Here is a 27597-nt window from a genome sequence, read left to right as displayed (position 1 = left end):
ATATAATATAATGACGGTATAATGACGGTAGTCTATTATTAATATAATGACGGTAGTCTGTGATATAATATAATGACGGTATGATGACGGTAGTCTATGATATAATATAATGACGGTATGATGACGGTAGTCTATTATTAATATAATGACGGTAGTCTATAATATAATATAATGACGGTATAATGACGGTAGTCTATTATTAATATAATGACGGTAGTCTATGATATAATATAATGACGGTAGTCTATTATATAATATAATGATGGTATAATGACGGTAGTCTATGATATAATATAATGACGGTAGTCTGTGATATAATATAATGACGGTATGATGATGATAGTCTGCGGACTGATTTTAGCGGAGAAAAAGCATAACAAAAAGAAAAGGCGTTGGATAAAGAAGCGGAGAGCACACAACCAGGGCTCTACTCTTGCTGCACTATGAAACGTGCAGCAAGAGTAGAGCCCCGATGAAAGATGAAAATGGCAAATTGTGTTTTTCCTCCACTCATCGTGTGTTCTGATTGGTTAGGGTTAGCCCTACACGCCACATTCAACAGGCTCCGTACTCGGTTGTCTTCGGAAGACACCGCACATGCTAGGATATCGGGGCGAGACAGTCCAACATGTTGAATATCCCCGATTTGAGTTTGGAGCGGTGCTGACGTTCCACCGAGCGGACCCTATCGCTCTAAAAGCACCACACACAGCAGGGATATTTTAGGACTACTTAAAGAGACACCTCTTATCGGCGCCTGTCAGAAGGGGAGGATTGGGCTAAAACTTCTGCCCTGTGAACCAGCCTTAAGATCAAAATCCCCCAAGGACTGACTTACTTTATTTCTTATTATGAATAGAATATTTTATGCTTTCTGTACGTTTATCCATCCGTCTTCTTCCTCTTATCCGGGGTCGGGTGGCGGGGGTAGCAGCTTCAGTAGGGAGGCCCAGACGTCCCTCTCCCCGGCCACTTGGGCCAGCTCCTCAGGAGGAATCCCAAGGCGTTCCCAGCAGGGAGACATAGTCCCTCCAGCGTGTCCTGGGTCTTCCCCTGGGCCTCCTCCCGGTGGGACGTGCCCGGAACACCTCACCAGGGAGGCGTCCAGGACGCATCCTGACCAGATGCCCGAGCCACCTCAACTGGCTCCTCTCGACGTGGAGGAGCAGCGGCTCTACTCTGAGTCCTCCCCGGATGACTGAGCTCCTCACCCTATCTCTAAGGGAGAGCCCAGACACACTACGGAGAAAACTCATTTCAGCCGCTTGTATCCGGGATCTCGTTCTTTCGGTCACGACCCAAAGCTCGTGACCATAGATGAGGGTAGGAACGTAGATCCACCGGTAAATCGAGAGCTTCGCCTTTTGGCTCAGCTCTCTCTTCACCACAACGGATCGGTACAGCGCCGGCTTCACAGCAGACGCTGCACCAATCCGCCTGTCGATCTCCCGCTCCATCCTCCCCTCATCTTCCCCTAATGAACAGAAACAATTAAGATTTGAATGTTAGCAATAAAAGCTTGTTCTTGTGAAACTAGTCTAGTCAAGGTCTTAGTTTATTCCTTTGTTCCTGTATTGTTTGTCTTGTCCTCTGTAATGTTTTTCTTCATGGTACTGAAAAGCACTTTATAAATAAACGTGCCTTGCCTGAAGACAGGTGTGCTCAGGTCCCATACTCACACTTTGCTGGTGTCCTTGTTGTTGGACAGGCTGGATGCCTGGGTCGACTCTGGTTCCTGGCTGCTTTTGGACTGATACCCGACCCTGAAGTCCTGGAAAGACGAACTGGAGTTGAGCCGGAGTGTTTCTCTGTCTCAGTCTAGGTTTAAACCAGACTAAAAGTGATTTCTAGATCAAACTGGTTTCATACTGAAGCTTTAGATCTCACTGATCTGAGGCCCTGAGGGTGGCAGCTCACCAATGTCCTACACCTCGCCATTGGTCCTGAGCTCAATCATCGCTTGAATTCTGTAAGCTCCACATTAACTGTTTAAACTACTGGAGCCTCCTCTGGAAATGTCCAACCAATCTCAGTCTGGCCTCTCTGGCTTCATCTCCAGAACATCTGACCTGAACTGTCCCACATGTCCAGACGTCTTCTCTGGTCTCTCAGCCATCTTCTATCCCTCCTGAGAATCTTATCACACCAGACCCTCCCTCCACCCGTTCCAGCCTGCTTGGCTTTCTTCACCTCTTCCACACAGCGTTGCTCTGGACTGTTGACCCTACAGACTCCATGTAACCTCAAGGTTCCTCTTGGGTTCCTCTCATTCACACACATAGATTCAGTCTCTCCAGGGAGGAACCTCCATCTCTACCTGTTCCTCCACCCGTTCCCTGCTTAGATCACTAAGTAATCTGCAAACACCAGAGTCCATGGACGTCCCTGTCTCACTCATCTGTCAGGCTGTCCATCACCACAGCAGACAAGGAGGAGCTCAGAGTCCGTCTTTGATGCATTCCCACGTCCACGTTGAACTCCTCTGTCTCAACTACACCTCACCATTGTTCTACAGGTCGCTACTGTCCTACACCTCACCATTGTCCTACAGGTCACCACTGTCCTACACCTCACCACTGTCCTACACCTCACTACTGTCCTACACCTCACTACTGTCCTACAGGTCATTACTGTCCTACAGGTCACTACTGTCCTACACCTCACTACTGTCCTACAGGTCACCACTGTCCTACACCTCACTACTGTCCTACAGGTCACTACTGTCCTACACCTCACCATTGTCCTACAGGTCACCGTTGTCCTACAGGTCACCGTTGTCCTACACCTCACCGCTGTCCTACACCTCACCACTGTCCTACAGGTCACTACTGTCCTACACCTCACTACTGTCCTACAGGTCACCACTGTCCTACACCTCACCATTGTCCTACAGGTCACCGTTGTCCTACAGGTCACCGCTGTCCTACACCTCACCGCTGTCCTACACCTCACTACTGTCCTACAGGTCACTACTGTCCTACACCTCACCACTGTCCTACAGGTCACTACTGTCCTACAGGTCACCACTGTCCTACACCTCACCACTGTCCTACAGGTCACTACTGTCCTACAGGTCACCACTGTCCTACACCTCACTACTGTCCTACAGGTCATTACTGTCCTACAGGTCACTACTGTCCTACACCTCACTACTGTCCTACAGGTCACCACTGTCCTACACCTCACCACTGTCCTACAGGTCACTACTGTCCTACAGGTCACTACTGTCCTACACCTCACCACTGTCCTACAGGTCACTACTGTCCTACACCTCACTACTGTCCTACAGGTCACCACTGTCCTACACCTCACTACTGTCCTACAGGTCACCACTGTCCTACACCTCACTACTGTCCTACACCTCACCACTGTCCTACACCTCACCACTATCCTACACCTCACTACTGTCCTACACCTCACCGTTGTCCTACAGGTCACCATTGTCCTACAGGTCACTACTGTCCTACAGGTCACTACTGTCCTACAGGTCACCACTGTCCTACACCTCACCGCTGTCCTACACCTCACCGTTGTCCTACAGGTCACCATTGTCCTACAGGTCACTACTGTCCTACAGGTCACCACTATCCTACACCTCACTACTGTCCTACACCTCACCGTTGTCCTACACCTCACCATTGTCCTACACCTCACTACTGTCCTACAGGTCACTACTGTCCTACACCTCACCACTGTCCTACACCTCACCACTGTCCTACACCTCACCACTGTCCTACAGGTCACTACTGTCCTACACCTCACCACTGTCCTACAGGTCACTACTGTCCTACACCTCACCATTGTCCTACAGGTCACTACTGTCCTACAGGTCACTACTGTCCTACACCTCACCATTGTCCTACACCTCACCGCTGTCCTACACCTCACCTCTGTCCTACACCTCACTACTGTCCTACAGGTCACTACTGTCCTACAGGTCACTACTGTCCTACACCTCACTACTGTCCTACACCTCACCATTGTCCTACAGGTCACTACTGTCCTACACCTCACCACTGTCCTACACCTCACCACTGTCCTACAGGTCACTACTTTCCTACACCTCACTACTGTCCTACATCTCACTACTGTCCTACACCTCACCATTGTCCTACAGGTCACTACTGTCCTACACCTCACTACTGTCCTACACCTCACCATTGTCCTACAGGTCACTACTGTCCTACACCTCACCTCTGTCCTACACCTCACCTCTGTCCTACACCTCACCATTGTCCTACAGGTCACTACTGTCCTACAGGTCACTACTGTCCTACACCTCACCTCTGTCCTACACCTGACTACTGTCCTACACCTGACTACTGTCCTACACCTCACTACTGTCCTACACCTCACCACTGTCCTACACCTCACTACTGTCCTACACCTCACCACTGTCCTACACCTCACCACTGTCCTACACCTCACCACTGTCCTACACCTCACCTCTGTCCTACAGGTCACTACTGTCCTACACCTCACCACTGTCCTACAGGTCACTACTGTCCTACACCTCACCACTGTCCTACAGGTCACTACTGTCCTACAGGTCACTACTGTCCTACACCTCACTACTGTCCTACACCTCACCATTGTCCTACAGGTCACTACTGTCCTACAGGTCACTACTGTCCTACACCTCACCATTGTCCTACACCTCACCGCTGTCCTACACCTCACCTCTGTCCTACACCTCACTACTGTCCTACAGGTCACTACTGTCCTACAGGTCACTACTGTCCTACACCTCACCACTGTCCTACAGGTCACTACTGTCCTACACCTCACTACTGTCCTACACCTCACTACTGTCCTACACCTCACTACTGTCCTACACCTCACCATTGTCCTACAGGTCACTACTGTCCTACACCTCACTACTGTCCTACACCTCACCATTGTCCTACAGGTCACTACTGTCCTACAGGTCACTACTGTCCTACAGGTCACTACTGTCCTACACCTCACCTCTGTCCTACACCTCACCTCTGTCCTACACCTCACCTCTGTCCTACACCTCACCATTGTCCTACAGGTCACTACTGTCCTACACCTCACCTCTGTCCTACACCTCACTACTGTCCTACAGGTCACCGTTGTCCTACAGGTCACCGTTGTCCTACAGGTCACTACTGTCCTACACCTCACCTCTGTCCTACACCTCACTACTGTCTTACACCTCACCATTGTCCTACACCTCACCTCTGTCCTACACCTCACTACTGTCCTACACCTCACCACTGTCCTACAGGTCACTACTGTCCTACACCTCACCATTGTCCTACAGGTCACTACTGTCCTACAGGTCACTACTGTCCTACACCTCACTACTGTCCTACACCTCACTACTGTCCTACACCTCACTACTGTCCTACACCTCACTACTGTCCTACAGGTCACTACTGTCCTACAGGTCACCATTGTCCTACACCTCACTACTGTCCTACACCTCACTACTGTCCTACACCTCACTACTGTCCTACACCTCACCATTGTCCTACACCTCACTACTGTCCTACACCTAACTACTGTCCTACACCTCACTACTGTCCTACACCTCACCATTGTCCTACACCTCACCATTGTCCTACACCTCACTACTGTCCTACACCTCACTACTGTCCTACACCTCACTACTGTCCTACACCTCACCATTGTCCTACACCTCACCATTGTCCTACAGGTCACTACTGTCCTACACCTCACCATTGTCCTACACCTCACCGTTGTCCTACAGGTCACTACTGTCCTACACCTCACCATTGTCCTACACCTCACTACTGTCCTACACCTCACTACTGTCCTACACCTCACTACTGCCCTACACCTCACTACTGTCCTACAGGTCACTACTGTCCTACAGGTCACTACTGTCCTACACCTCACTACTGTCCTACAGGTCACTACTGTCCTACACCTCACCATTGTCCTACACCTCACCATTGTCCTACAGGTCACTACTGTCCTACAGGTCACTACTGTCCTACACCTCACCACTGTCCTACAGGTCACTACTGTCCTACACCTCACTACTGTCCTACACCTCACCATTGTCCTACACCTCACTACTGTCCTACAGGTCACTACTGTCCAACAGGTCACTACTGTCCTACAGGTCACTACTGTCCAACAGGTCACTACTGTCCTACACCTCACCATTGTCCTACACCTCACCACTGTCCTACAGGTCACTACTGTCCTACACCTCACTACTGTCCTACACCTCACTACTGTCCTACACCTCACTACTGTCCTACAGGTCACCATTGTCCTACACCTCACTACTGTCCTACAGGTCACCATTGTCCTACACCTCACTACTGTCCTACAGGTCACCATTGTCCTACACCTCACTACTGTCCTACAGGTCACCATTGTCCTACACCTCACTACTGTCCTACAGGTCACCATTGTCCTACACCTCACTACTGTCCTACAGGTCACCATTGTCCTACAGGTCACTACTGTCCTACACCTCACCATTGTCCTACAGGTCACTACTGTCCAACAGGTCACTACTGTCCTACAGGTCACTACTGTCCAACAGGTCACTACTGTCCTACACCTCACCATTGTCCTACACCTCACCACTGTCCTACACCTCACCGTTGTCCTACACCTCACCGTTGTCCTACACCTCACCGTTGTCCTACACCTCACCGTTGTCCTACACCTCACCATTGTCCTACACCTCACCGTTGTCCTACACCTCACCGTTGTCCTACACCTCACCGTTGTCCTACACCTCACCATTGTCCTACAGGTCACTACTGTCCTACACCTCACCGTTGTCCTACACCTCACCGTTGTCCTACACCTCACCATTGTCCTACACCTCACCTCTGTCCTAAACCTTGGGAAAATAAACATTTATTTGTTGACACTGTGCACGCCACAGATGTGACATACATGGATATGGTCTAAGGGACTGATATGGGGACGGGTCAGTTATCTCAGGGCAGTATGTCCACGTGGACAGTCTTGGACACCGTGTTATTACACACTCCAGTGTTTCCCCTACACATTTTCATCCAATGAAGAATCAATCTGTAGATCTATAGAAACAGAAGGCAGCTCTCTGTGCTGTGAGGACTCTTCAGTCCTCATTGTCCCACTTCTTAGCAGATCTCTGAACACAGCCCTTCTTTCCTTCCAGAAGACATAGCCGCCCCCCCCCCCCCCCGGACAGCATTAGACCCTATTAAACTGGTTTTGGTCGACACTGAGTGGAGTCACCGCTGGATTAATGAGGACTCAGACTGTTTCTGCCTGCATTAAACTGACTCTAGAGAAGACTAAAGTGGCTGGATCTGGTTTCAGAGTCACGTTGTTTGGTTCTGACCGGATGATGGTGGGTTAGAGCCCTGCTGACTGGAATAAGGTGACGTCTGGGCGGTCACCTGGGTGGAGTGTTGGAGGATGGCCAGCAGGCGCTCCTGGATGCGGCGGATCAGCTCCAGGCCCGTGTTCAGATGTTCTGGCTTTAACAGGCGGACACAGGAGGCCAGGTCGGTGCACTGCAGCAGAGTCTCCTCTGAACACAGAAACCAGTGAACACAGTCAGACCCGTCTGGACCACAGCGCTGCTGGGTCTGAAGGTGGCGCTGTGCTGCAGTCTCACCCAGCAGGATCTGCAGGGCATTGGTGTGGAGGTCCAGAGCCTCCGTCTGCTGCTCCATCACGTCCATCTTCTCGGTCTCCTGGTTGTAGTAGCTGTAGACGCAGGAGTAGGCCAGCACCTGCAGACAGAGAGCAGGGCACGGTGAGCGCTCGCCTCAGACCTCAGCAGGTCCAGCCAGGTGGACGGTACCTTTCTGGCCTGAGCCAGGACTTTACAGGCGTCGATGACGAAGGTCAGCGACTTCATCTGCAGCGCCTCGTTGATGGACGACACTTTGTTCTCCAGGTTGGCAGCAAAGTCCTGAGGCAGAAACACAGATGTTGGCTCCTGATGAAGACCCCGGTTCATTTTAGACGCTGCTTCATCACAGCGGCCCAACTTTAGTTCTACAGCCGCACAGCAAGCAGCTCCTGTTCTGGTCCCTCCTGGTCTGGACGCTAAACTCTGCTGATCTATGGTTCACCTGCTGACTTAAAAGGCTCCTGGTCTGGAAACACCCTGAGATAAGCTCCACTCGGGCCCTCTGGCCCGGCAGAGGAAGCCTGAGTGGTTCTGGCTGAGGTGGACCTTACCTTGGCCTGATGATGGAAGGTGCACCTCTCATTGTAGTCCTGGAACTTCTTCTCCTGCCGAGCAGCTTTACTCACCTGCAGGAAGAGCAAAGTGCAGGCTGTTTTCTGCTCTCTGATTGGATGGCGCTGTGTGGTCATGTGGCAGTGTGAGCACCAACCATGGCGGAGCAGTTGTAGTAGTCTTTGTGTGTTGGTTTCCATGGTTTCAGGCAGCGCCAGCAGAAACCGTGGTTGCATTTGGCACAGGTCATGCTGAGCAGAGAGAAACGCCATCATCATCATCACCCTCACCACCCTCATCATCATCATCTCCATCACCCTCATCATCACCACCCTCATCATCATCACCACCATCATCATCATCATCATCACCCTCATCATCACCCTCATCATCATCAGTTCCTCTGTACGTACTGTAGGCAGCCCTCGTTCTTCTCGATCTGAGCCTGGCAGCTAGGGCAGCGCTTGGAGATCAGCTTGGCCAGATGTTTGCTCTGAGCCTCCATGCTCATCCCTTCATAGAAGCCTCCATCGTCCATCCACTGAGACATGTGGCTGCAGCTGGCCGGGTAATGAGCCTGACGGACACAGAGGGCAGGAGTATCTGCTGAGTTCCTGCAGCCACAGCAGCACTAAATAACCTACAGCTGTTGCTGGGACCTCACAGGTAGAAGCACTAATATCAATAATTAACGGGCCTTTGTCAGAAATGTAGCAGTAAAACAAAAAGATATACATGTGCAGAAAAGTTCTGTTGAACTGTAGGAGTAGAACTCTATCGTGGGGATGAAAAGAGCTCCAGGCTGCTAGGAGCAGGAGGTAGGAGGTAGAAACAGGAGCTAGGAGATAGGAGGTAGAAACAGGAGCTAGGAGGTAGGAGGTAGAAACAGGAGCTAGGAGGTAGAAACAGGAGCTAGGAGGTAGGATCTAGGAGGTAGGAGGTAGAAACAGGAGCTAGGAGGTAGGAGGTAGAAACAGGAGCTAGGAGGTAGAAACAGGAGCTAGGAGGTAGAAACAGGAGCTAGGAGGTAGAAACAGGAGCTAGGAGGTAGAAACAGGAGCTAGGAGGTAGAAACAGGAGCTGGGAGATAGGAGGTAGAAACAGGAGCTAGGAGGTAGGATCTAGGAGGTAGAAACAGGAGCTAGGAGGTAGGATCTAGGAGGTAGGAGGTAGAAACAGGAGCTAGGAGGTAGGAGGTAGAAACAGGAGCTAGGAGGTAGGAGGTAGAAACAGGAGCTAGGAGGTAGAAACAGGAGCTGGGAGATAGGAGGTAGAAACAGGAGCTAGGAGATAGGATCTAGGAGGTAGAAACAGGAGCTAGGAGGTAGGATCTAGGAGGTAGGAGGTAGAAACAGGAGCTAGGAGATAGGAGGTAGAAACAGGAGCTAGGAGGTAGGAGGTAGAAACAGGAGCTAGGAGGTAGAAACAGGAGCTAGGAGGTAGGATCTAGGAGGTAGGAGGTAGAAACAGGAGCTAGGAGGTAGGAGGTAGAAACAGGAGCTAGGAGGTAGAAACGGAGCTAGGAGGTAGGATCTAGGAGGTAGAAACAGGAGCTGGGAGCTAGGAGGTAGGAGGGTAGAAACAGGAGCTAGGAGATAGGATCTAGGAGGTAGGAGGTAGAAACAGGAGCTAGGAGATAGGATCTAGGAGGTAGGAGGTAGAAACAGGAGCTAGGAGATAGGATCTAGGAGGTAGGAGGTAGAAACAGGAGCTAGGAGGTAGGATCTAGGAGGTAGGAAGGTAGAAACAGGAGGTAGGAGGTAGAAACAGGAGCTAGGAGGTAGGAGGTAGAAACAGGAGCTAGGAGGTAGAAACAGGAGCTAGGAGGTAGGATCTAGGAGGTAGAAACAGGAGCTGGGAGCTAGGAGGTAGAAACAGGAGCTAGGAGGTAGAAACAGGAGCTAGGAGGTAGGAGGTAGAAACAGGAGCTAGGAGGTAGAAACAGGAGCTAGGAGGTAGGATCTAGGAGGTAGGAGGTAGAAACAGGAGCTAGGAGGTAGGAGGTAGAAACAGGAGCTAGGAGGTAGAAACAGGAGCTAGGAGGTAGGATCTAGGAGGTAGGAGGTAGAAACAGGAGCTAGGAGGTAGGAGGTAGAAACAGGAGCTAGGAGGTAGAAACAGGAGCTAGGAGGTAGGATCTAGGAGGTAGAAACAGGAGCTGGGAGCTAGGAGGTAGGAGGTAGAAACAGGAGCTAGGAGATAGGATCTAGGAGGTAGGAGGTAGAAACAGGAGCTAGGAGGTAGGATCTAGGAGGTAGGAGGTAGAAACAGGAGGTAGGAGGTAGAAACAGGAGCTAGGAGGTAGGATCTAGGAGGTAGAAACAGGAGCTAGGAGGTAGGATCTAGGAGGTAGGAGGTAGAAACAGGAGCTAGGAGGTAGGAGGTAGAAACAGGAGCTAGGAGGTAGGATCTAGGAGGTAGGAGGTAGAAACAGGAGCTAGGAGGTAGGATCTAGGAGGTAGGAGGTAGAAACAGGAGCTAGGAGGTAGGAGGTAGAAACAGGAGCTAGGAGGTAGGAGGTAGAAACAGGAGCTAGGAGGTAGAAACAGGAGCTAGGAGGTAGGATCTAGGAGGTAGGAGGTAGAAACAGGAGCTAGGAGGTAGGAGGTAGAAACAGGAGCTAGGAGGTAGAAACAGGAGCTAGGAGGTAGGATCTAGGAGGTAGAAACAGGAGCTGGGAGCTAGGAGGTAGGAGGTAGAAACAGGAGCTAGGAGATAGGATCTAGGAGGTAGGAGGTAGAAACAGGAGCTAGGAGGTAGGATCTAGGAGGTAGAAACAGGAGGTAGGAGGTAGAAACAGGAGCTAGGAGGTAGGATCTAGGAGGTAGAAACAGGAGCTAGGAGCTAGGAGGTAGAAACAGGAGCTAGGAGGTAGGAGCTAGGAGGTAGAAACAGGAGCTAGGAGGTAGGAGGTAGAAACAGGAGCTAGGAGGTAGGAGCTAGGAGGTAGAAACAGGAGCTAGGAGGTAGGAGGTAGAAACAGGAGCTAGGAACAGGAGCTAGGAGGTAGGAGGTAGAAACAGGAGCTAGGAGACAGGATCTAGGACGTGGTATTATACATATTCAAATGGAGTCCTGGGGTCCGTTCTTCGTTTGTTGCTTAAAACATCCGAGATCAAAAGAGACATCCAAGATGATTTCATCCGGCTAATCATGATCCGGCTAACTGGGTTCTTTGAACACACCTGTTGTTTATGATTAGTATGGCTGGATTGTTTAAAAGGGGAAATGTATCGATAGTAGAAACATTGATCAGCAGCGCTGCTATTGGCTGTTCAGCATGGCCAAAGAACGCCCACAGTTTTTCTCCCAAGCAGAACACGAGCTTTAATGGAAGGTTATGATGAATTTGAGTCATTAATTAAAACGACAGGGGATTTACACAGTAGTCACAAAAAAGTTACTGGAGTATTACAAGCAATAGTGAATTAAAGAGTTTTAAACAACTTGAAGAAAACTATAACCTGGAAAAATGTGATTTCTTTAGATACCTTCAGCTAAGATACCATTACAATAAAAATATAAATTTTTGTAGCAGGATGAGACAGGTATACTTAAAATCTTATTAGATTCGAGCAATGGAAGACCTCCCAAAAAAACAATATGCAAACTAAAGTCATGTCTACAAACAGAGAGAAAATGTAATATAACATATCTTAAGGTTAAATGGGAAAAAGAAGCTAAAATAACAATAACTGATGATGTTTGGTTAATTATTTGTAATTCTGTGATCCACACGTCAAGTTCTGACCTATGGAGGGAATTTTCCTAGACATGCATGGTGCGATTTTTTGTTACACCTAACATTAAAAGTAAACATAACGACACTGAGAAGGCAAAATGTCGGAGGAACTGTGGGAATGTGTCTGCAGGACATTTTCATGTCTTCTGGGAATGTACTAAGATCGCCCCCTACTGGTGAGGCCTCTTAAAAGATTCATCAGAACTTAACACCAACTGTATAAGTAATATAATTACTTTTTTCCTTTTTTAAATTATTAAACTGCTCCTGTTAAACTAGTTGCTCTGTGATTTTTGTTGGAGGGGGGTCCAAATGTTCAGTGTATGTATGTGTATTTCTAAAACTACTAAAATTACAAAAATAAAGTTCCAAAAAAGTAAAAAACAAATCAACTGGACTTGTTTTCTGTAGTTGAAGACATTTCTCTTCCTCTCCAGGAAGCTTTCTCAATTCAAAAAGTCTGGAGTAATGTAGAGTACCAAGCTTTATACTACTGCCTAACAAAGGCCTTGTAATGGCTTAGATAACATGCAGATTCAGCAGAAACAGGTCCACCCCTCAGTAATGAGCGGTTATTAAAGCCATTAAACCAGCAGATTGAACAGAAACTGGTCCACCCCTCAGTAATGAGCGGTTATTAAAGCCATTAAACCAGCAGATTGAACAGAAACAGGTCCACCCCTCAGTAATGAGCGGTTATTAAAGCCATTAAACCAGCAGATTGAACAGAAACTGGTCCACCCCTCAGTAATGAGCGGTTATTAAAGCCATTAAACCAGCAGATTGAACAGAAACTGGTCCCCCCCTCAGTAATGAGCGGTTATTAAAGCCATTAAACCAGCAGATTCAACAGAAACAGGTCCCCCCCTCAGTAATGAGCGGTTATTAAACCCATTAAACCAGCAGATTGAACAGAAACAGGTCCCCCCCTCAGTAATGGGCGGTTATTAAAGCCATTAAACCAGCAGATTGAACAGAAACAGGTCCCCCCCCTCAGTAATGAGCGGTTATTAAACCCATTAAACCAGCAGACTTAATGGCTTCACATCAGGACGCAGCTGAAAACAGGAACCGTGGCTGAAGCTGACCTCAGGGAAGTTGCAGCTGAAGCAGGACGACCAGCAGCACTTGGAGCAGGTCCCCATGCTGCCCATGTTCTCCTTGCAGAGGATCTGGTCACAGCCCTGAGGGTTGGTGCACCACGTCAGGTTGGAGCAGCACTCCACGTAGCCTCTGAGCAAGGCGCTCTCATACTGGGCAGGAGGAGGAGGAGCAGAAGGTTAAACTCCTGCAGGGCGAGGCTGTGCGAGCCGCAGGTCGGCTGCGGCGGCTCACCTTGGCGACGGTGTCCTTGTCGGTGAGGATGCTGAGGAAGAACTGGGAGGTGGGCTGAGCCTGGCAGTCTGTGACCGGACAGGTGCAGTTCATGACCAGGTTCTGCTCGATGCGGGCCGTCAGGTACTCCTGCCAGCACGACTGCACACAGACCGCACCGTCAAACAGGCGTTCACACGCCGACATCAGGCAAGGCTAACGGTTCTGAGCGGTTCTGACCCGGCAGCAGTAGTGCATGCAGCCCAGCGTCGGGACGGGCTCCGTGCCGCCCGTCCTGGGGCCCAGGCACACGGGGCAGGTGGAGGCGGGGCTCGGCGGCGGCTGGGGGTTCTTGCACCTGAGCCCGGCGGCCATGATGAGAGTGTCGGCGTCGTCGGTGTAGCGCTGAACCAGCAGGTCCACGTTCCACTTGCAGTGGATCAGGAGATGTTCGGCCCGGTCCAAGTCTAGACTAAGAGTGGCTGAAACCTGCAGACACAGAAACCAGGTGAGGGACAGCTGACGGGTGGGGACAGGCCGGGTGGTCTGACCCCGACCCGCTAAACCCAGCATCACCAGAACCATGACTACATCTGACCTGCTGCACCGTCCGCTGCATCAGCTGACGGACCTCCTCCTGCGTCATCGTCCGGCCCATCGAAAACAGAACCGAGTCCAGAACGCAGTCCTCGAACTGCCGTGGTGCCGGTACCAAACTAAACAGCCGGTAGAGAGACGGAGACAAGAAGAGACAGACAGATGTTCACAGATGGAGAGCAGAGTCAACGTTAAGCTGCAGTCGGGTTTCTGCTCCATCACAACTCCACTCGTCTTCACTCCAGACGTCTGGAGTGAAGACGTCTTCGTCCCAGACGTCTTCACTCCAGATGTCTGGGCTGAAGACGTCTGGAGTGAAGACGTCTGGAGTGAAGATGTCTGGAGTGAAGACGTCTTCATTCAAGACGTCTTCACTCCAGACGTCTGGGACGAAGACGTCTGGAGTGAAGACGTCTTCAGCCCAGACGTCTTCGTCCCAGACGTCTTCACTCCACTCGTCTTCACTCCAGACGTCTGCCCCTGACGTTTTTGCCAGGGAAGTCTTCACCGGAGACCGACTCGTCTTCACCGGAGACCGACTCGTCTTCACTTCAGATGTCTGGGCTGAAGACGTCTTCGTCCCAGACGTCTGGAGTGAAGACTTCCCTGGCAAAGACGTCTTCGTCCCAGACGTCTGGAGAGAAGACGTCTGCACAGACGTCTGGACCCCAGACCATCACAGACTGACTCGTCTTCATCACAGACCGACTCGTCTTCACCAGAGACCGACTCGTCTTCATCAGAGACCGACTCGTCTTCATCACAGACCGACTCGTCTACATCACAGACCGACTCGTCTTCATCACAGACCGACTCGTCTTCATCACAGACCGACTCGTCTTCATCACAGACCGACTCGTCTTCATCGGAGACCGACTCGTCTTCACCGGAGACCGACTCGTCTTCACCGGAGACCGACTCGTCTTCATCAGAGACCGACTCGTCTTCATCACAGACCGACTCGTCTTCATCAGAGACCGACTCGTCTTCATCAGAGACCGACTCGTCTTCATCACAGACCGACTCGTCTACATCACAGACCGACTCGTCTTCATCACAGACCGACTCGTCTTCATCACAGACCGACTCGTCTTCATCAGAGACTGACTCGTCTTCATCAGAGACTGACTCGTCTACATCACAGACTGACTCGTCTTCATCACAGACTGACTCGTCTTCATCACAGACTGACTCGTCTTCATCACAGACTGACTCGTCTTCATCACAGACCGACTCGTCTTCATCAGAGACTGACTCGTCTTCATCACAGACTGACTCGTCTTCATCAGAGACCGACTCGTCTTCATCAGAGACCGACTCGTCTTCATCACAGACTGACTCGTCTTCATCACAGACTGACTCGTCTTCACCAGAGACTGACTCGTCTTCATCAGAGACTGACTCGTCTTCATCAGAGACCGACTCGTCTTCATCACAGACTGACTCGTCTTCATCACAGACCGACTCGTCTTCATCAGAGACCGACTCGTCTTCATCACAGACCGACTCGTCTTCATCAGAGACTGACTCGTCTTCATCACAGACTGACTCGTCTTCATCAGAGACCGACTCGTCTTCATCAGAGACCGACTCGTCTTCATCACAGACTGACTCGTCTTCATCACAGACTGACTCGTCTTCACCAGAGACTGACTCGTCTTCATCAGAGACCGACTCGTCTTCATCACAGACTGACTCGTCTTCATCACAGACCGACTCGTCTTCATCAGAGACCGACTCGTCTTCATCAGAGACCGACTCGTCTTCATCACAGACTGACTCGTCTTCATCACAGACTGACTCGTCTTCATCAGAGACTGACTCGTCTTCATCACAGACCGACTCGTCTTCATCAGAGACTGACTCGTCTTCATCACAGACCGACTCGTCTTCATCAGAGACTGACTCGTCTTCATCAGAGACCGACTCGTCTTCATCACAGACTGACTCGTCTTCATCACAGACCGACTCGTCTTCATCACAGACTGACTCGTCTTCATCAGAGACCGACTCGTCTTCATCAGAGACGTCTTCGCCGCGGGCCAGAGACTGCTGAGGCCGTAGATTGCAGGATAAATCCTTTCATGAGGACGCTGGGACGCCTTGGCGTGGCTGAAGATGCAGCCAGAGCTTCACATGGTCCGGGGAATTGTTTTAGTGCTACACGGTTAGACTCAGTCATGTTTCTGCAAACTCTAGAGGACCGACTGATTTTAGGGATGTAGTACGTGTACAATATTGAACAAAATGTTTTTCTGCATGACTGGCTTTATTTTCACTCTTATATTTAACTTCATGATACAAATTATCAAGTAGATCGCCGATATTTTCTCCAAGTGCATTTTGGGTAAAACTCATCACCAACGTCACCTTTGGTCGCTTGGCAACAGATTGTAAACTAAGTGGAGCATTTCTAACGACTAACCTGAGCGCGTCATATAAGCATAAAAGTGGAGCGGCAAAGAGAGAAGAAGAAGCCCAGTTAGTAACCTGGACACGTTTTGTTCTTTGTCCAGGAGATGAAGCCGACTTATTGGCAGCGATGCAGCCCCACCTGGACACAGGTGAGTTAATCAGGCGCAGCCAGACTAACCATCACTATTTATAAAGTGTGGGTTGGTTGGTGACTGTAAGGCGCTTAGCCTCCTTTTCTCTCTCTCGGCGGTGATGATGTCAGAGAACCGGCGGCAGCTGCTCCGGTGTAGAACCAGCAGCTACTAACCAGGAAGTCAACCAGGGCCAGAAAAGTTAAAGGTCACTTTGATGGACTTCCTGCAGACTTTACCCCCCCAGGTAGAACCCGTCACGCTGCAGAGAGACCAGTGATTTAGTGCTACGGTGAGTTAAAATTCATGCACTCTTTATTCTTTACCCGTCTTTGATGGCGTGTTTAAACGTTACCATAGTGACCAGAGTCAGAGAGCGTTAGGGCTGGGGGGGGGGGGGGGGGGGGGGGGGCTGTTAAAGCTGAGAACTTATTTTAACTGTTTAAAATTAACATTCATGGAGTGTTTGATAATAAAAAAAATGTGGTTTATTAAGATAATAGTCCATCATCCATCTATCATCTATCCATCCATCATCCATCCATCCATCATCCATCCATCCATCTATCCATCATCCATCTATCATCCATCCATCATCCATCTATCCATCATCCATCCATCTATCCATCTATCATCCATCCATCCATCATCCATCCATCCATCATCCATCCATCATCTATCATCCATCCATCCATCATCATCCATCCATCCATCATCCATCCATCCATCATCCATCCATCATCCATCTATCCATCATCCATCCATCTATCCATCTATCATCCATCCATCATCCATCCATCATCCATCCATCCATCATCCATCCATCCATCATCCATCCATCATCTATCATCCATCCATCCATCATCCATCCATCCATCATCCATCCATCCATCATCCATCCATCATCCATCTATCCATCATCCATCCATCTATCCATCTATCATCCATCCATCATCCATCCATCATCCATCCATCCATCATCCATCCATCCATCATCCATCCATCATCTATCATCCATCCATCCATCATCCATCTATCATCCATCCATCCATCCATCCAGGATAGAGCAGGTTTTACCTGGTCTGTGCAGGTAGCTACAGGTAGATTCAGACACAGACAGCATGAAGAAGACCAGAGCATTCAGTAAACTCCTAAACGTCTCTGTGTGTTCATGTTCATTCTAAACAGCTCCAGGTCCCCTCCTGAGTCCTTTCTGTCCACAGGCTCCACGTAAAGGTGGACAGGGGTCCGTGGACAGGGGTCCGTGGACAGGAGTTTGTAGAAATGAGTCCGTGGACAGGAGTCCGTGGACAGGAGTTCGTAGAAATTAGTCCGTGGACAGGAGTCCGTGGACAGGAGTCTGTGGACATTGGTCAGTGGACCTTGGTCCGTGGACAGGAGTCCGTGGACAGGGGTCCGTGGACAGGAGTTCGTAGAAATGAGTCCGTGGACATTGGTCAGTGGACACAAGTCCGTGGACAAGAGTTTGTAGAAATGAGTCCGTGGACAGGAGTTCGTAGAAATGAGTCCATGGACAGGAGTCTGTGGACATTGGTCAGTGGACCTTGGTCCGTGGACAGGGGTCCGTGGACAGGAGTCCGTGGACATGAGTTCGTAGAAATGAGTCCGTGGACATTGGTCAGTGGACAGGAGTCCGTGGACAGGAGTCCGTGGACACGAGTCCGTGGACATGAGTTCGTAGAAATCAGTCCGTGGACATTGGTCAGTGGACACAAGTCCGTGGACATTGGTCAGTGGACATGAGTCCGTGGACATTGGTCAGTGGACATGAGTCCGTGGACATTGGTCAGTGGACATGAGTCAGTGGACATGAGTCCGTGGACATTGGTCAGTGGACATGAGTCAGTGGACATGAGTCCGTGGACATTTGTCAGTGGACATGAGTCAGTGGACATGAGTCCGTGGACATTGGTCAGTGGACATGAGTCCGTGGACATTGGTCAGTGGACATGAGTCAGTGGACATGAGTCCATGGACATTTGTCAGTGGACATGAGTCAGTGGACATGAGTCCGTGGACATTGGTCAGTGGACATGAGTCCGTGGACATTGGTCAGTGGACATGAGTCCGTGGACATTGGTCAGTGGACACGAGTCCGTGGACATTGGTCAGTGGACATTGGTCAGTGGACAGGAGTTCGTAGAAATGAGTCCGTTGACATGAGTCCATGGACATTGGTCAGTGGACACGAGTCCGTGGACATTGGTCAGTGGACATGAGTCCGTGGACAGGGGTTGCTATCAACGGCTTGGTGGGAGAAGACTCCAAGCTGCTGCAGCATCTGCACCACGCACTGACAGGTGCACTGTGGGAAATGTAGGAGGTTGTCACAAGGAACAGCCAATCAGTGCGCTGGACTGTGGAGTGTAAAATGTCCAGAGAGTCAGGGCGGTGCAACCAGGTGTGGAGCCGCCTTTAATGTTTCATCCAGGCTGAGTGACTGCTTTACTTTCAGCTCAGTCACCTGGGGTCACCTGCAGGTAAACTCCCACCAGGTGACAGAGCTCAGTCACAACATGTTTACCTGCCTGGGTAAATGTTTCTGCGTCCTGTAAACGGACACGGTTTCTGAGGATGGCTGTGGAGACGTCGGTTCTGATAGGGAACACGAGGCGCCATTAAAGAGAGACGCTTAGAAATGACCGGCTAGTTATCTCCGACAGAACTAGTATTGCTTGAGTCGGGATCCAACAGGATAAATGTGCTGTTACAACAGAAAGATTACATCTGTTTAGTTCACCTGGTGCCCTGATTACGTTAAACTGGATTATTACAAACATTAAAGCTCAAAGCAGCACGTTGTCAACAACTAAACGGCTCCATGGTCATTTTCAGGTGTCCTGCAACAACGTCGTTTGCTTGGATTGTCACAAATCATCAAAAGTCTGCTTCCTGAGTCAATCTGTGAAATAAGATGCTGCTTTATTCTTGGAAAACATTTTTGTTGCTACATAGATTTCATGAACGGATCAGAAGCAGATCCCAAATGTAATAAAATTAAAATTTAATCAAGTTACAGAATTTAAAAAATTTAGAATATAAAAAAACACTATTATATATATATATATATATATATATATATATATATATATATATATATATATATATATATATATATATATATATATATATAGAGAGAGAGAGAGAGAGAGAGAGAGAGAGTTTTGCTATTGAAGTCGCTGGGCTTCCATGAAGAGAACAGCAGCGATGGTGAATCTATGTTTAGGAGAATAAAGTGAAATGGGAGCTTTAATTTTAAGCTTAACGAGCTCCCTGACATGACAGTCGCTCCTATAAAAACCAGCAATGACCTCCGACAGCAGCTGACTCTGCTCTCCTCCTCTGATCTCTCCCTCCACATTATCCTCATCACCATCACTCCTTCTGCCCCCCCCCCCCTCTGCAGGTCCTCAGCTTGTCCACCGAGTCTTTCAGTCCCATCACTGAGTTCTGAGTTAACCCGCCTATAACTAGTTCTGAAGTAACTCGCCTTTAACTAGTTCTGAAGTAACTCGCCTTTAAACGGTTCTGAGTGAACCTGCCTTTAACTAGTTTTGTTTTAACCAGTCTTTAACTAGTTCTGAGTTAACCCGCCTTTAACTAGTTCTGAAGTAACTAGTTAAAGGCGTAGAGGAGCTGAGCAGCTCCTTCAGTGCAAGACTTAGACATCCTGTCTGTAAAAAGGAGCGCTACCGCAGGTCATTCATTCCTGCTGCTATCAGATTTTACAATGCTGCACTGTAACTGCAACTGTGACCATAACTGTAATAATTAATGTGCAATAACCAAGGTGCAATAATCTATTTAATACACTGTCCTACAACCCGTGCAATAATCCTGATGTAGTGACTTCTGCTGCTATCATCACCTGAACATAAGTCAGCCCACATGTATGTATGTATGTATGTACAAATGTATACAATGTATATGCACATACATACGCGTAGGTGTGTATGTGAGTAGGCGCATAGATATATGTATATATTTAAGTATATATATATATATATATATATATATTTAAGTATATATATATATATATATATATATATATATATATATATATATATATATATATATATATATATATATATATATAGACCACTAAGAATGTAAATGAGACATCATATGCCCATTCCTATTTCCTTTTTTGTATTTTTTGGTATTCTTTCTGATCCATTGTATATATGAAGACTCACTGTATATAATTGAATGCACCTTCCCTACTCTGCACCTTCTTGTATGAGCCGATGTGACGAGTGAATTTCTCCATTATGAGATCAATAAAGACTATCTTATCTTATCTTATCTTAACTCGCCTTTAAATGGTTCTGAGTGAACCTGCCTTTAACTAGTTTTGTGTTAACCAGTCTTTAACTAGTTCTGTGTTAACCAGTCTTTAACTAGTTCTGAGTTAACCCGCCTATAACTAGTTCTGAGTTGACTTGCCTTTAACTAATTCTTAAGTAACCCGCCTTTAACTAGTTCTGAGTTAACCCGCCTTTAACTAGTTCTGAAGTAACCCGCCTTTAACTAGTTCTGAGTTAACCCGTCTTTAACTAGTTCTGAGTTAACCCGCCTATAACTAGTTTTGAAGTAACTCGCCTTTAAACGGTTCTGAGTGAACCTGCCTTTAACTAGTTTTGTGTTAACCCGCCTATAACTAGTTCTGAGTTGACTTGCCTTTAACTAATTCTGAAGTAACCCGCCTTTAACTAGTTCTGAGTTAACCCGCCTTTAACTAGTTCTGAGTTAACCCGCCTTTAACTAGTTCTGAGTTAACCCACTTTTAACTAGTTTTGTGTTAACCAGTCTTTAACTAGTTCTGAGTTAACCCACCTATAACTAGTTCTGAAATAACCCGCCTTTAACTAGTTTTGTGTTAACCAGTCTTTAACTAGTTCTGAGTTAACCCGCCTATAACTAGTTCTGAAGTAACCCGCCTTTAAATAGTTCTGAGTTAACCCACCTTTAACTAGTTCTGTAGTAACCCGCCTTTAACTAGTTCTGAAGTAACCCGCCTTTAACTAGTTCTGAGTTAACCCACCTTTAACTAGTTCTGAGTTGATTTGCCTTTAACTAATTCTGAGGTAACCCCCCTTTAACTAGTTCTGAAGTAACCCGCCTTTAACTAGTCCTGAGTCAACCCACCTTTAACTAGTTCTGACTTAACCTGCCTTTAACTAGTTCTGACTTAACCCGCCTTTAACTAGTTCTCACTTAACCCATCTTTAACTAGTTCTGAGTCAACCCACCTTTAACTAGTTCTGACTTAACCTGCCTCTAACTAGTTCTGACTTAACCTGTCTTTAACTAGTTCTGACTTAACCTGCCTCTAACTAGTTCTGACTTAACCTGCCTCTAACTAGTTCTGACTTAACCTGCCTCTAACTAGTTCTGACTTAACCTGTCTTTAACTAGTTCTGACTTAACCTGCCTTTAACTGAGTAAAACTCATCCAACTGTAAATAGGTTGTATTTGCTCAGCAGTTTGCTGTACTGGAGAAGAACTGCAGGGGGCGCCATTGCTCCACCATCAGCTGTCAGTGTTTAATGTGATTTAAATCAAGCTTTGATGGACGAACTCCAGACGAAAATGGGAACCTTGTTTTAGGGCTAAGCGAGTTCCGGACAGGCAGACGCTTGCTTTGAGCTCATTAAGCCGATGAATCAAGACTGAGCGGCATGTTGGACAAAAGGAACCGGCTTGCTTTGATCCACATTAAACTTTATTTGGATTAAACTCAGATGCCAAGAGGATTTTTAAGGAATCAGATCTTTTACAGAAACAAGCTCTGAAAATTAAAGGTACATTCTTTCTGGAGGAGAACGTATCAGAACCTTAACCCTGTCTCACACTGAGTGTGTGCGTGATTCAGAGTCGCGGTCACACCTGATGTCAGCCTTGCTGTCCATGGCGGCGGCGTCCTTCCCGGAGTCGGAGCGGCTGAAGGAGAACTGGGCGTGGCCTTTCTGTGGCGTGGACGGGTCCTCGGGGACGAACTCCACAATGTGCGGATTGTCGTCGTTGCGGCGGACGCAGCCTCGGTTGATGACGTGCATGATGCAGGAGAGCACGTCGCCGGTGCTGCAGCCGAAACGGCCGCCGCCTGGAGAGCGAGACGCTTCCTGCTTCTGACACGAGTCCATGACCTGAGGGTGGAGACGCAGACACTTGGAGGAGGCGCTGCAGGGGGAGCCACCAGTCTGAGGCTCAGCGTGCACGGCGGCGGCGTACCTTAAAGACCAGGTTGTCGATGTGCATCTCCTTCTCCTGCTTCATGATGTGCACAATCAGACAGTAGACGAAGTTCCTCTTCCTCTCCAGCGTCCCCACAGCGTCCTCGTCCACATTCAGGTACGTCTGCTTAGGCAGCAGCCGCAGCGCCGCCGCCGCGCCCTGCTGACTGCGGGACACCGCCTGCTGGTTCAGCTGCAGAACACCTGAGAATGGCAGGGAGGTTAGCAGGGGGAGGAACCCAGGAGGGGGGGGGGGGGGGGGGGGGCAGGGTATGAAACCGGCACCTCTGCTAAGATCGTCCCCGGGGCTGCAGGTCAGCGGTCCTCCCTCACTGATGAGCGGCTGCAGAGCATGCACCAGGACGGCGGCAGACAGGCCGCTCTCCTGCAGCAGAGCTTCAACCGCCACCTCCTGCAGAGAGACAGCGATCAGCCGCTCAGAACCGCTCAGAACCACTCAGAACCGTGCAGAACCAAGAAGTGGGACGGCACCAGGACTCACCTCCTGACTGTTGAACTGCAGCAGGATGAACATCTGCAGCGTGGACACGTGCAGCGTCCAGCTGCCGAACTGCAGCTCGGCGTGACCGAGCCAGGTCCACTGCAGCCGCCGGGGCTTGGAGTGACTCAGGCTGTACATGGACTGGCCTGCAGAGGCAGAGAGGAGCTGGGTTAGCTCAGCGGCCGCAGGGCTTTTGGTTAAAACTGATTATATAAAAAAATTATAACTGTAGTTCATATTCTCGATTAATCAGAGATAAACCCGGTTTAATCAGAGATAAACCCGGAGATAAACCCGGTCTAATCAGAGATAAACCCGGTTTAATCAGAGATAAACTCGGTCTAATCAGAGATAAACCCGGTCTAATCAGAGATAAACCGATTTAATCAGAGATAAACCGATTTAATCAGAGATAAACCCGGTTTAATCAGAGATAAACCCGGTTTAATCAGAAACAAACCCGGTTTAATCAGAGATAAACCCGGTTTAATCAGAGATAAACCCGGTTTAATCAGAGATAAACCCGGTTTAATCAGAGATAAACCCGGTTTAATCAGAAACAAACCCGGTTTAATCAGAGATAAACCCGGTTTAATCAGAGATAAACCCGGTTTAATCAGAGATAAACCGGGTATAATCAGAGATAAACCCGGTATAATCAGAGATAAACCGGATTAATCAGAGATAAACCCGGTTTAATCCGAGATAAACCCGGTCTAATCAGAGATAAACCCGGTCTAATCAGAGATAAACCCGGTATAATCAGAGATAAACCCGGTCTAATCAGAGATAAACCCGGTCTAATCAGAGATAAACCCGGTTTAATCAGAGATAAACCCGGTATAATCAGAGATAAACCCGATTTAATCAGAGATAAACCCGGTTTAATCAGAGATAAACCCGGTCTAATCAGAGATAAACCCGGTTTATTCAGAGATAAACCCGGTTTAATCAGAGATAAACCCGGTCTAATCAGAGATAAACCCGGTTTAATCAGAGATAAACCCAGTTTAATCAGAGATAAACCGGTTTAATCAGAGATAAACCCGGTCTAATCAGAAATAAACCCAGTTTAATCAGAGATAAACCCGGTTTAATCAGGGTTGTCTCCAGACACCAGGGGAACTGGAACTCACTGTGGGTGTAGAACTGGGTAAAGTGGTTCAGGTAGGAGCAGAGCTCAGCAGGAAAATGTTTAACTGGTTCATCTAGGAAGCAGACCGAAGACACAGTCCAGCATCGCGGAGACAGAACCAGAACCTGGACATCAGCTTCCTCCTCTGCCTCCATCCAGTCTTCCATTATCTACGGCAACAAAGGAAGGACAAAGGAAGTCAAAGCGGACCGCTGGTCATGTGTGGCAGCGTGGTTTAGGCTGGACTATCATCTTCTGAGAATAAAACTGTTAATATCAATAACATCTGCTGTAGGTTCTGGTCCAGTAAGCCCGGTCTGAGCCATTGTGACTACCAGTTACAGAGAACAAGCTGAGCTGGTCAGTAATGAACAGGAGGCCACTGACCTGGTCCTGCTCCTGCAGGTGTCGGTCCAGCTGCTGCAGACGGTAAAGGTGGAACTCCTGCTGCAGCTCGGCTGACTCGCTCAGGTTCTTCAGCATCTGCTGAGGGAAGCGGCTCGGGAAGCAGCTGCCGATCTGACCAATCACAGCGCTCTCCAGCCACACGTTGCCCTGAGCAAGCAGCCGGTCCCCGAGGTAGTACCTGTACAGGTAGGTGGGCGGAGTCTCATCACAGCGCTCAGAGCCACCGTTTACAGAGCTGTGCAGGTACCTGCAGGTTACTGCTGCAGAACCCAGGATCTGTTCATTACGGGGACGAGGGGGGGGGGGGGGGGCACTGCAGGTACAGGAACGCTCTGCAACCACAGAAAGTACTCCAAACACAAAACAGGCAGAGAAAAGAAGCAGCAACAGAGAAACGCTGCAGTCACAGGAATGATCCGGCTGTCGACTGCTCTGGTCCCGTGTGATTGGCTGGTGGTCGACTCCCCCTAGTGGTCTGGAGGACTTCCGTCATGCAGAGCTAGTTTGCAGATTTCCTTGCAGCAGTTTTTGCTGCATGCAGCATTTTGCCTTAGCGTGTTTTGTGTGTTTGTGCAGCATGTTTGCACTTTGTGTGACTGATTCCTGTGACTGCAGCGTTTCTCTGTTGCTGCTTCTTTTCTCTGCCTGTTTTGTGTTTGGAGTACTTTCTGTGGTTGCAGAGCGTTCCTGTACCTGCAGTGGGTCCCCCCCCCACCTCGGGGCCACCGTAGTTCATACCTGTAGAAGTGCTCAAAGGTGTTGGCGAGCTCCAGGCCCGACAGGAAGAGCATGGGCTCCAGAAACTGCTGCAGCTGCTCCAGAGTCTCTGCCCCCCCAGAGGGCGACCCGCTGGCCTGGATCTTCTGATCGATGTACTGAGCGAAGCGCTCACAGACCTGCGGCGGACCAGAACACCACCATCATCATCATACCTTCATATGAGGTCTGAAGCATTTAGCGGGCCTTCAGCACGCGGCTCTGACCGGTTTGGATCCTACCGGCCCGATCGCTCTGTCTCTGTCAGCGTCTCAAACACTGGATCATCTTTCATCACGTGGGTCCCACAGGGCTCCGGTTTAGGACCTCTACTCTTTATACTTATTGCCTCATCAGAGACAGGAAACCCCAGAAGCCCCTTTAAGTAACGAAGGTACCGGCGCCGGTACCGAATGTGAGATCACGGACGCGCCAGCGGACACAGAGCGTCACTCGTTGCTGTTTTGGCTGGAGCTAGCACCAGGACCTCATAAACATCATTTACCCAAAATGCATTGCAGCATAAACAACATGGCATCTGTTTAACAATATTTTATTGAAATTTATAGAAACTAAAAAACTTACAGTAATTTAACTGTAGTTTTCGCATCTAAAATAGAGATTTCTCAAATAAAGTCCACTGATACAACTAACCATGGATCCTTTAAGACCCAATCATTTAATCTAAAAATGGCTCTTTGGTACCTAAAAGTGATCCGTTTCTCTTTAAACATTTGTTCTTTGTCCTGACCGACCTGTAAACGAGGTTTAAAGGTGATCAAACAGAAAAGCCAGTTTGGAGCTAAACTCTGAGCTAAAGCTGGTTAAATCTGCATTGTCTGCACATTTAAAGCTGCTTTAACACTTTGGAAAAGCAGCAGGTGTCCATGTAAGCCATCTGGACTGCTTGCGGTGTGAAATGCTGACCAGCAGCTGGAGGCCGGACCTCCGGACCGAGCACAACGACCCTGGTTCTGTTCAGACTCACATGCATGGCTCTGAGGATGGAGAGCTGCAGCAGCGCAGCGGAGAACCCGTGCCGCAGAGCCAGGACGAAGGCGGTCTGCTGGCCAAAAAGCTCCTCCATGGCGTTCTTCAGCCGCAGGTAGAGAGTCCGATAACGCTCCACGAAGTCGGGCAGACTGCAGCTGGCCTCCAGGAAGCGCCTGACCTGAGGGACAGTGGCAGCAGGGTCAGAGAGACGGCAGGAGGACAGGACGTCTCCTTCACAGCGACAGAAATGTCCTGACCTGCTGCTGCACCACTCCCTGCCAACAGAGGGCGATGCCTGCGATGCTGCTGCTGCTGCTCCTCACCCTGGGCGTGGGAGAGGAGGAGGTGCAGGAGGAGGAGGCTGCAGGGCTGTCTTTGTTCTTACCCTCCTTACCATCTAGAAGACAGCAGGACGCACTTTGCAGAATCTCAAACGCTACGAGGCGACGGCAAACTGCAGCCACAACAAGGCAAACACAAAGCCGCGCCTCCTCACCCGGCCGGAGGAGCAGGGGGGTGCCGGGGTCCGGCGCCCCCTGCTGGACGGCCTCCTGTCCTGGTGTCAGGAGACAAAGCGTCTCTGCAGTCCCTGACCAAAGCCCCGTCACTTCTCCATTATGCAGAAACAGTTTATAACCTGACTTTTAATTAATCCGCTCATATCAGAGCTAACAGCCTCCCTAATTATGGTCAATATCCTGAAATACGTTTGCTCCACTGAAAAAAGATTGATCTGAACACAGAAAGGTCCTAGATTACAGCCTCACCTGTGATCAGTAATTGATCAGTCAATTAGCAGGTGTGTATGAAAAGAACCGCAGCAACCAGACCTTCACATCAGCTGCAGCTTGACCTCTGACCTCATGCCTGAGATTCTCCCTGAGACCAAAGTGATTATCTAGAGGACCAGATCCACCGCTGAGGCGCTGACAACTTCACTGTGTCTCAGCATAAAGCACAAAGAACAGGAAAATGGTTTTTAAAGTCCAGGTCCAGCAGACCCCTGGAGAAAACCGCTCAGGAGGACCAAGGCCTCGGCTGCAGAGCTCCACCAGGCCTGCTCACCTCAGGTCAACCAGGATAGTAGGATTCTGGCTAGAAAAGGCCTCCATGGTCCAATCGGTGCCCAGAAACCAGCAGCAAACAAAAGGC

The 27597-nt window shown here is 49.1% G+C and overlaps 2 protein-coding genes across 3 annotated transcripts in view; both read right to left on the bottom strand.

Annotated features, from left to right (window-relative positions):
- Positions 1-27597, bottom strand: part of LOC105923673 (cullin-9) — a 54780-nt gene that overhangs the window by 2517 nt on the left and 24666 nt on the right. For both annotated transcript variants that reach the window (XM_036126113.1, XM_036126114.1), the window contains exons 25-44: positions 26703-26842; positions 26441-26623; positions 25435-25592; positions 24676-24874; positions 24290-24458; positions 23154-23299; positions 22937-23063; positions 22650-22855; positions 22305-22564; positions 13849-13966; positions 13491-13739; positions 13272-13412; positions 13025-13189; positions 8608-8771; positions 8352-8445; positions 8194-8268; positions 7811-7921; positions 7622-7739; positions 7401-7534; positions 1680-1771 (exon numbers count right to left, since the gene is read on the bottom strand). In XM_036126113.1, coding sequence (XP_035982006.1) covers positions 1680-1771; positions 7401-7534; positions 7622-7739; positions 7811-7921; positions 8194-8268; positions 8352-8445; positions 8608-8771; positions 13025-13189; positions 13272-13412; positions 13491-13739; positions 13849-13966; positions 22305-22564; positions 22650-22855; positions 22937-23063; positions 23154-23299; positions 24290-24458; positions 24676-24874; positions 25435-25592; positions 26441-26623; positions 26703-26842 — 3049 coding nt within the window. The remainder of the gene's footprint in view (positions 1-1679; positions 1772-7400; positions 7535-7621; positions 7740-7810; positions 7922-8193; positions 8269-8351; positions 8446-8607; positions 8772-13024; positions 13190-13271; positions 13413-13490; positions 13740-13848; positions 13967-22304; positions 22565-22649; positions 22856-22936; positions 23064-23153; positions 23300-24289; positions 24459-24675; positions 24875-25434; positions 25593-26440; positions 26624-26702; positions 26843-27597) is intronic.
- On the bottom strand, positions 14892-16794 carry LOC118557075 (selection and upkeep of intraepithelial T-cells protein 5-like). Its single transcript, XM_036126115.1, has one exon. The coding sequence runs from the start codon at positions 15866-15868 to the stop codon at positions 14981-14983; it is 888 nt and encodes a 295-aa protein (XP_035982008.1). The 5' UTR covers positions 15869-16794; the 3' UTR covers positions 14892-14980.

Source organism: Fundulus heteroclitus, chromosome 22 (assembly GCF_011125445.2).
Source record: "Fundulus heteroclitus isolate FHET01 chromosome 22, MU-UCD_Fhet_4.1, whole genome shotgun sequence".
Taxonomy (NCBI): domain Eukaryota; kingdom Metazoa; phylum Chordata; class Actinopteri; order Cyprinodontiformes; family Fundulidae; genus Fundulus; species Fundulus heteroclitus.
The sequence above is the reverse complement of the archived record's forward strand: the minus strand, read 5'-3'. Positions and strand labels throughout refer to the sequence as shown.

Excerpts from the sequence above, each read along its gene's own strand:
- LOC118557075 (XM_036126115.1), bottom strand. The coding sequence starts at position 15,868 with ATGAAGACGAGTCGGTCTCTGATGAAGACGAGTCAGTCTGTGATGAAG.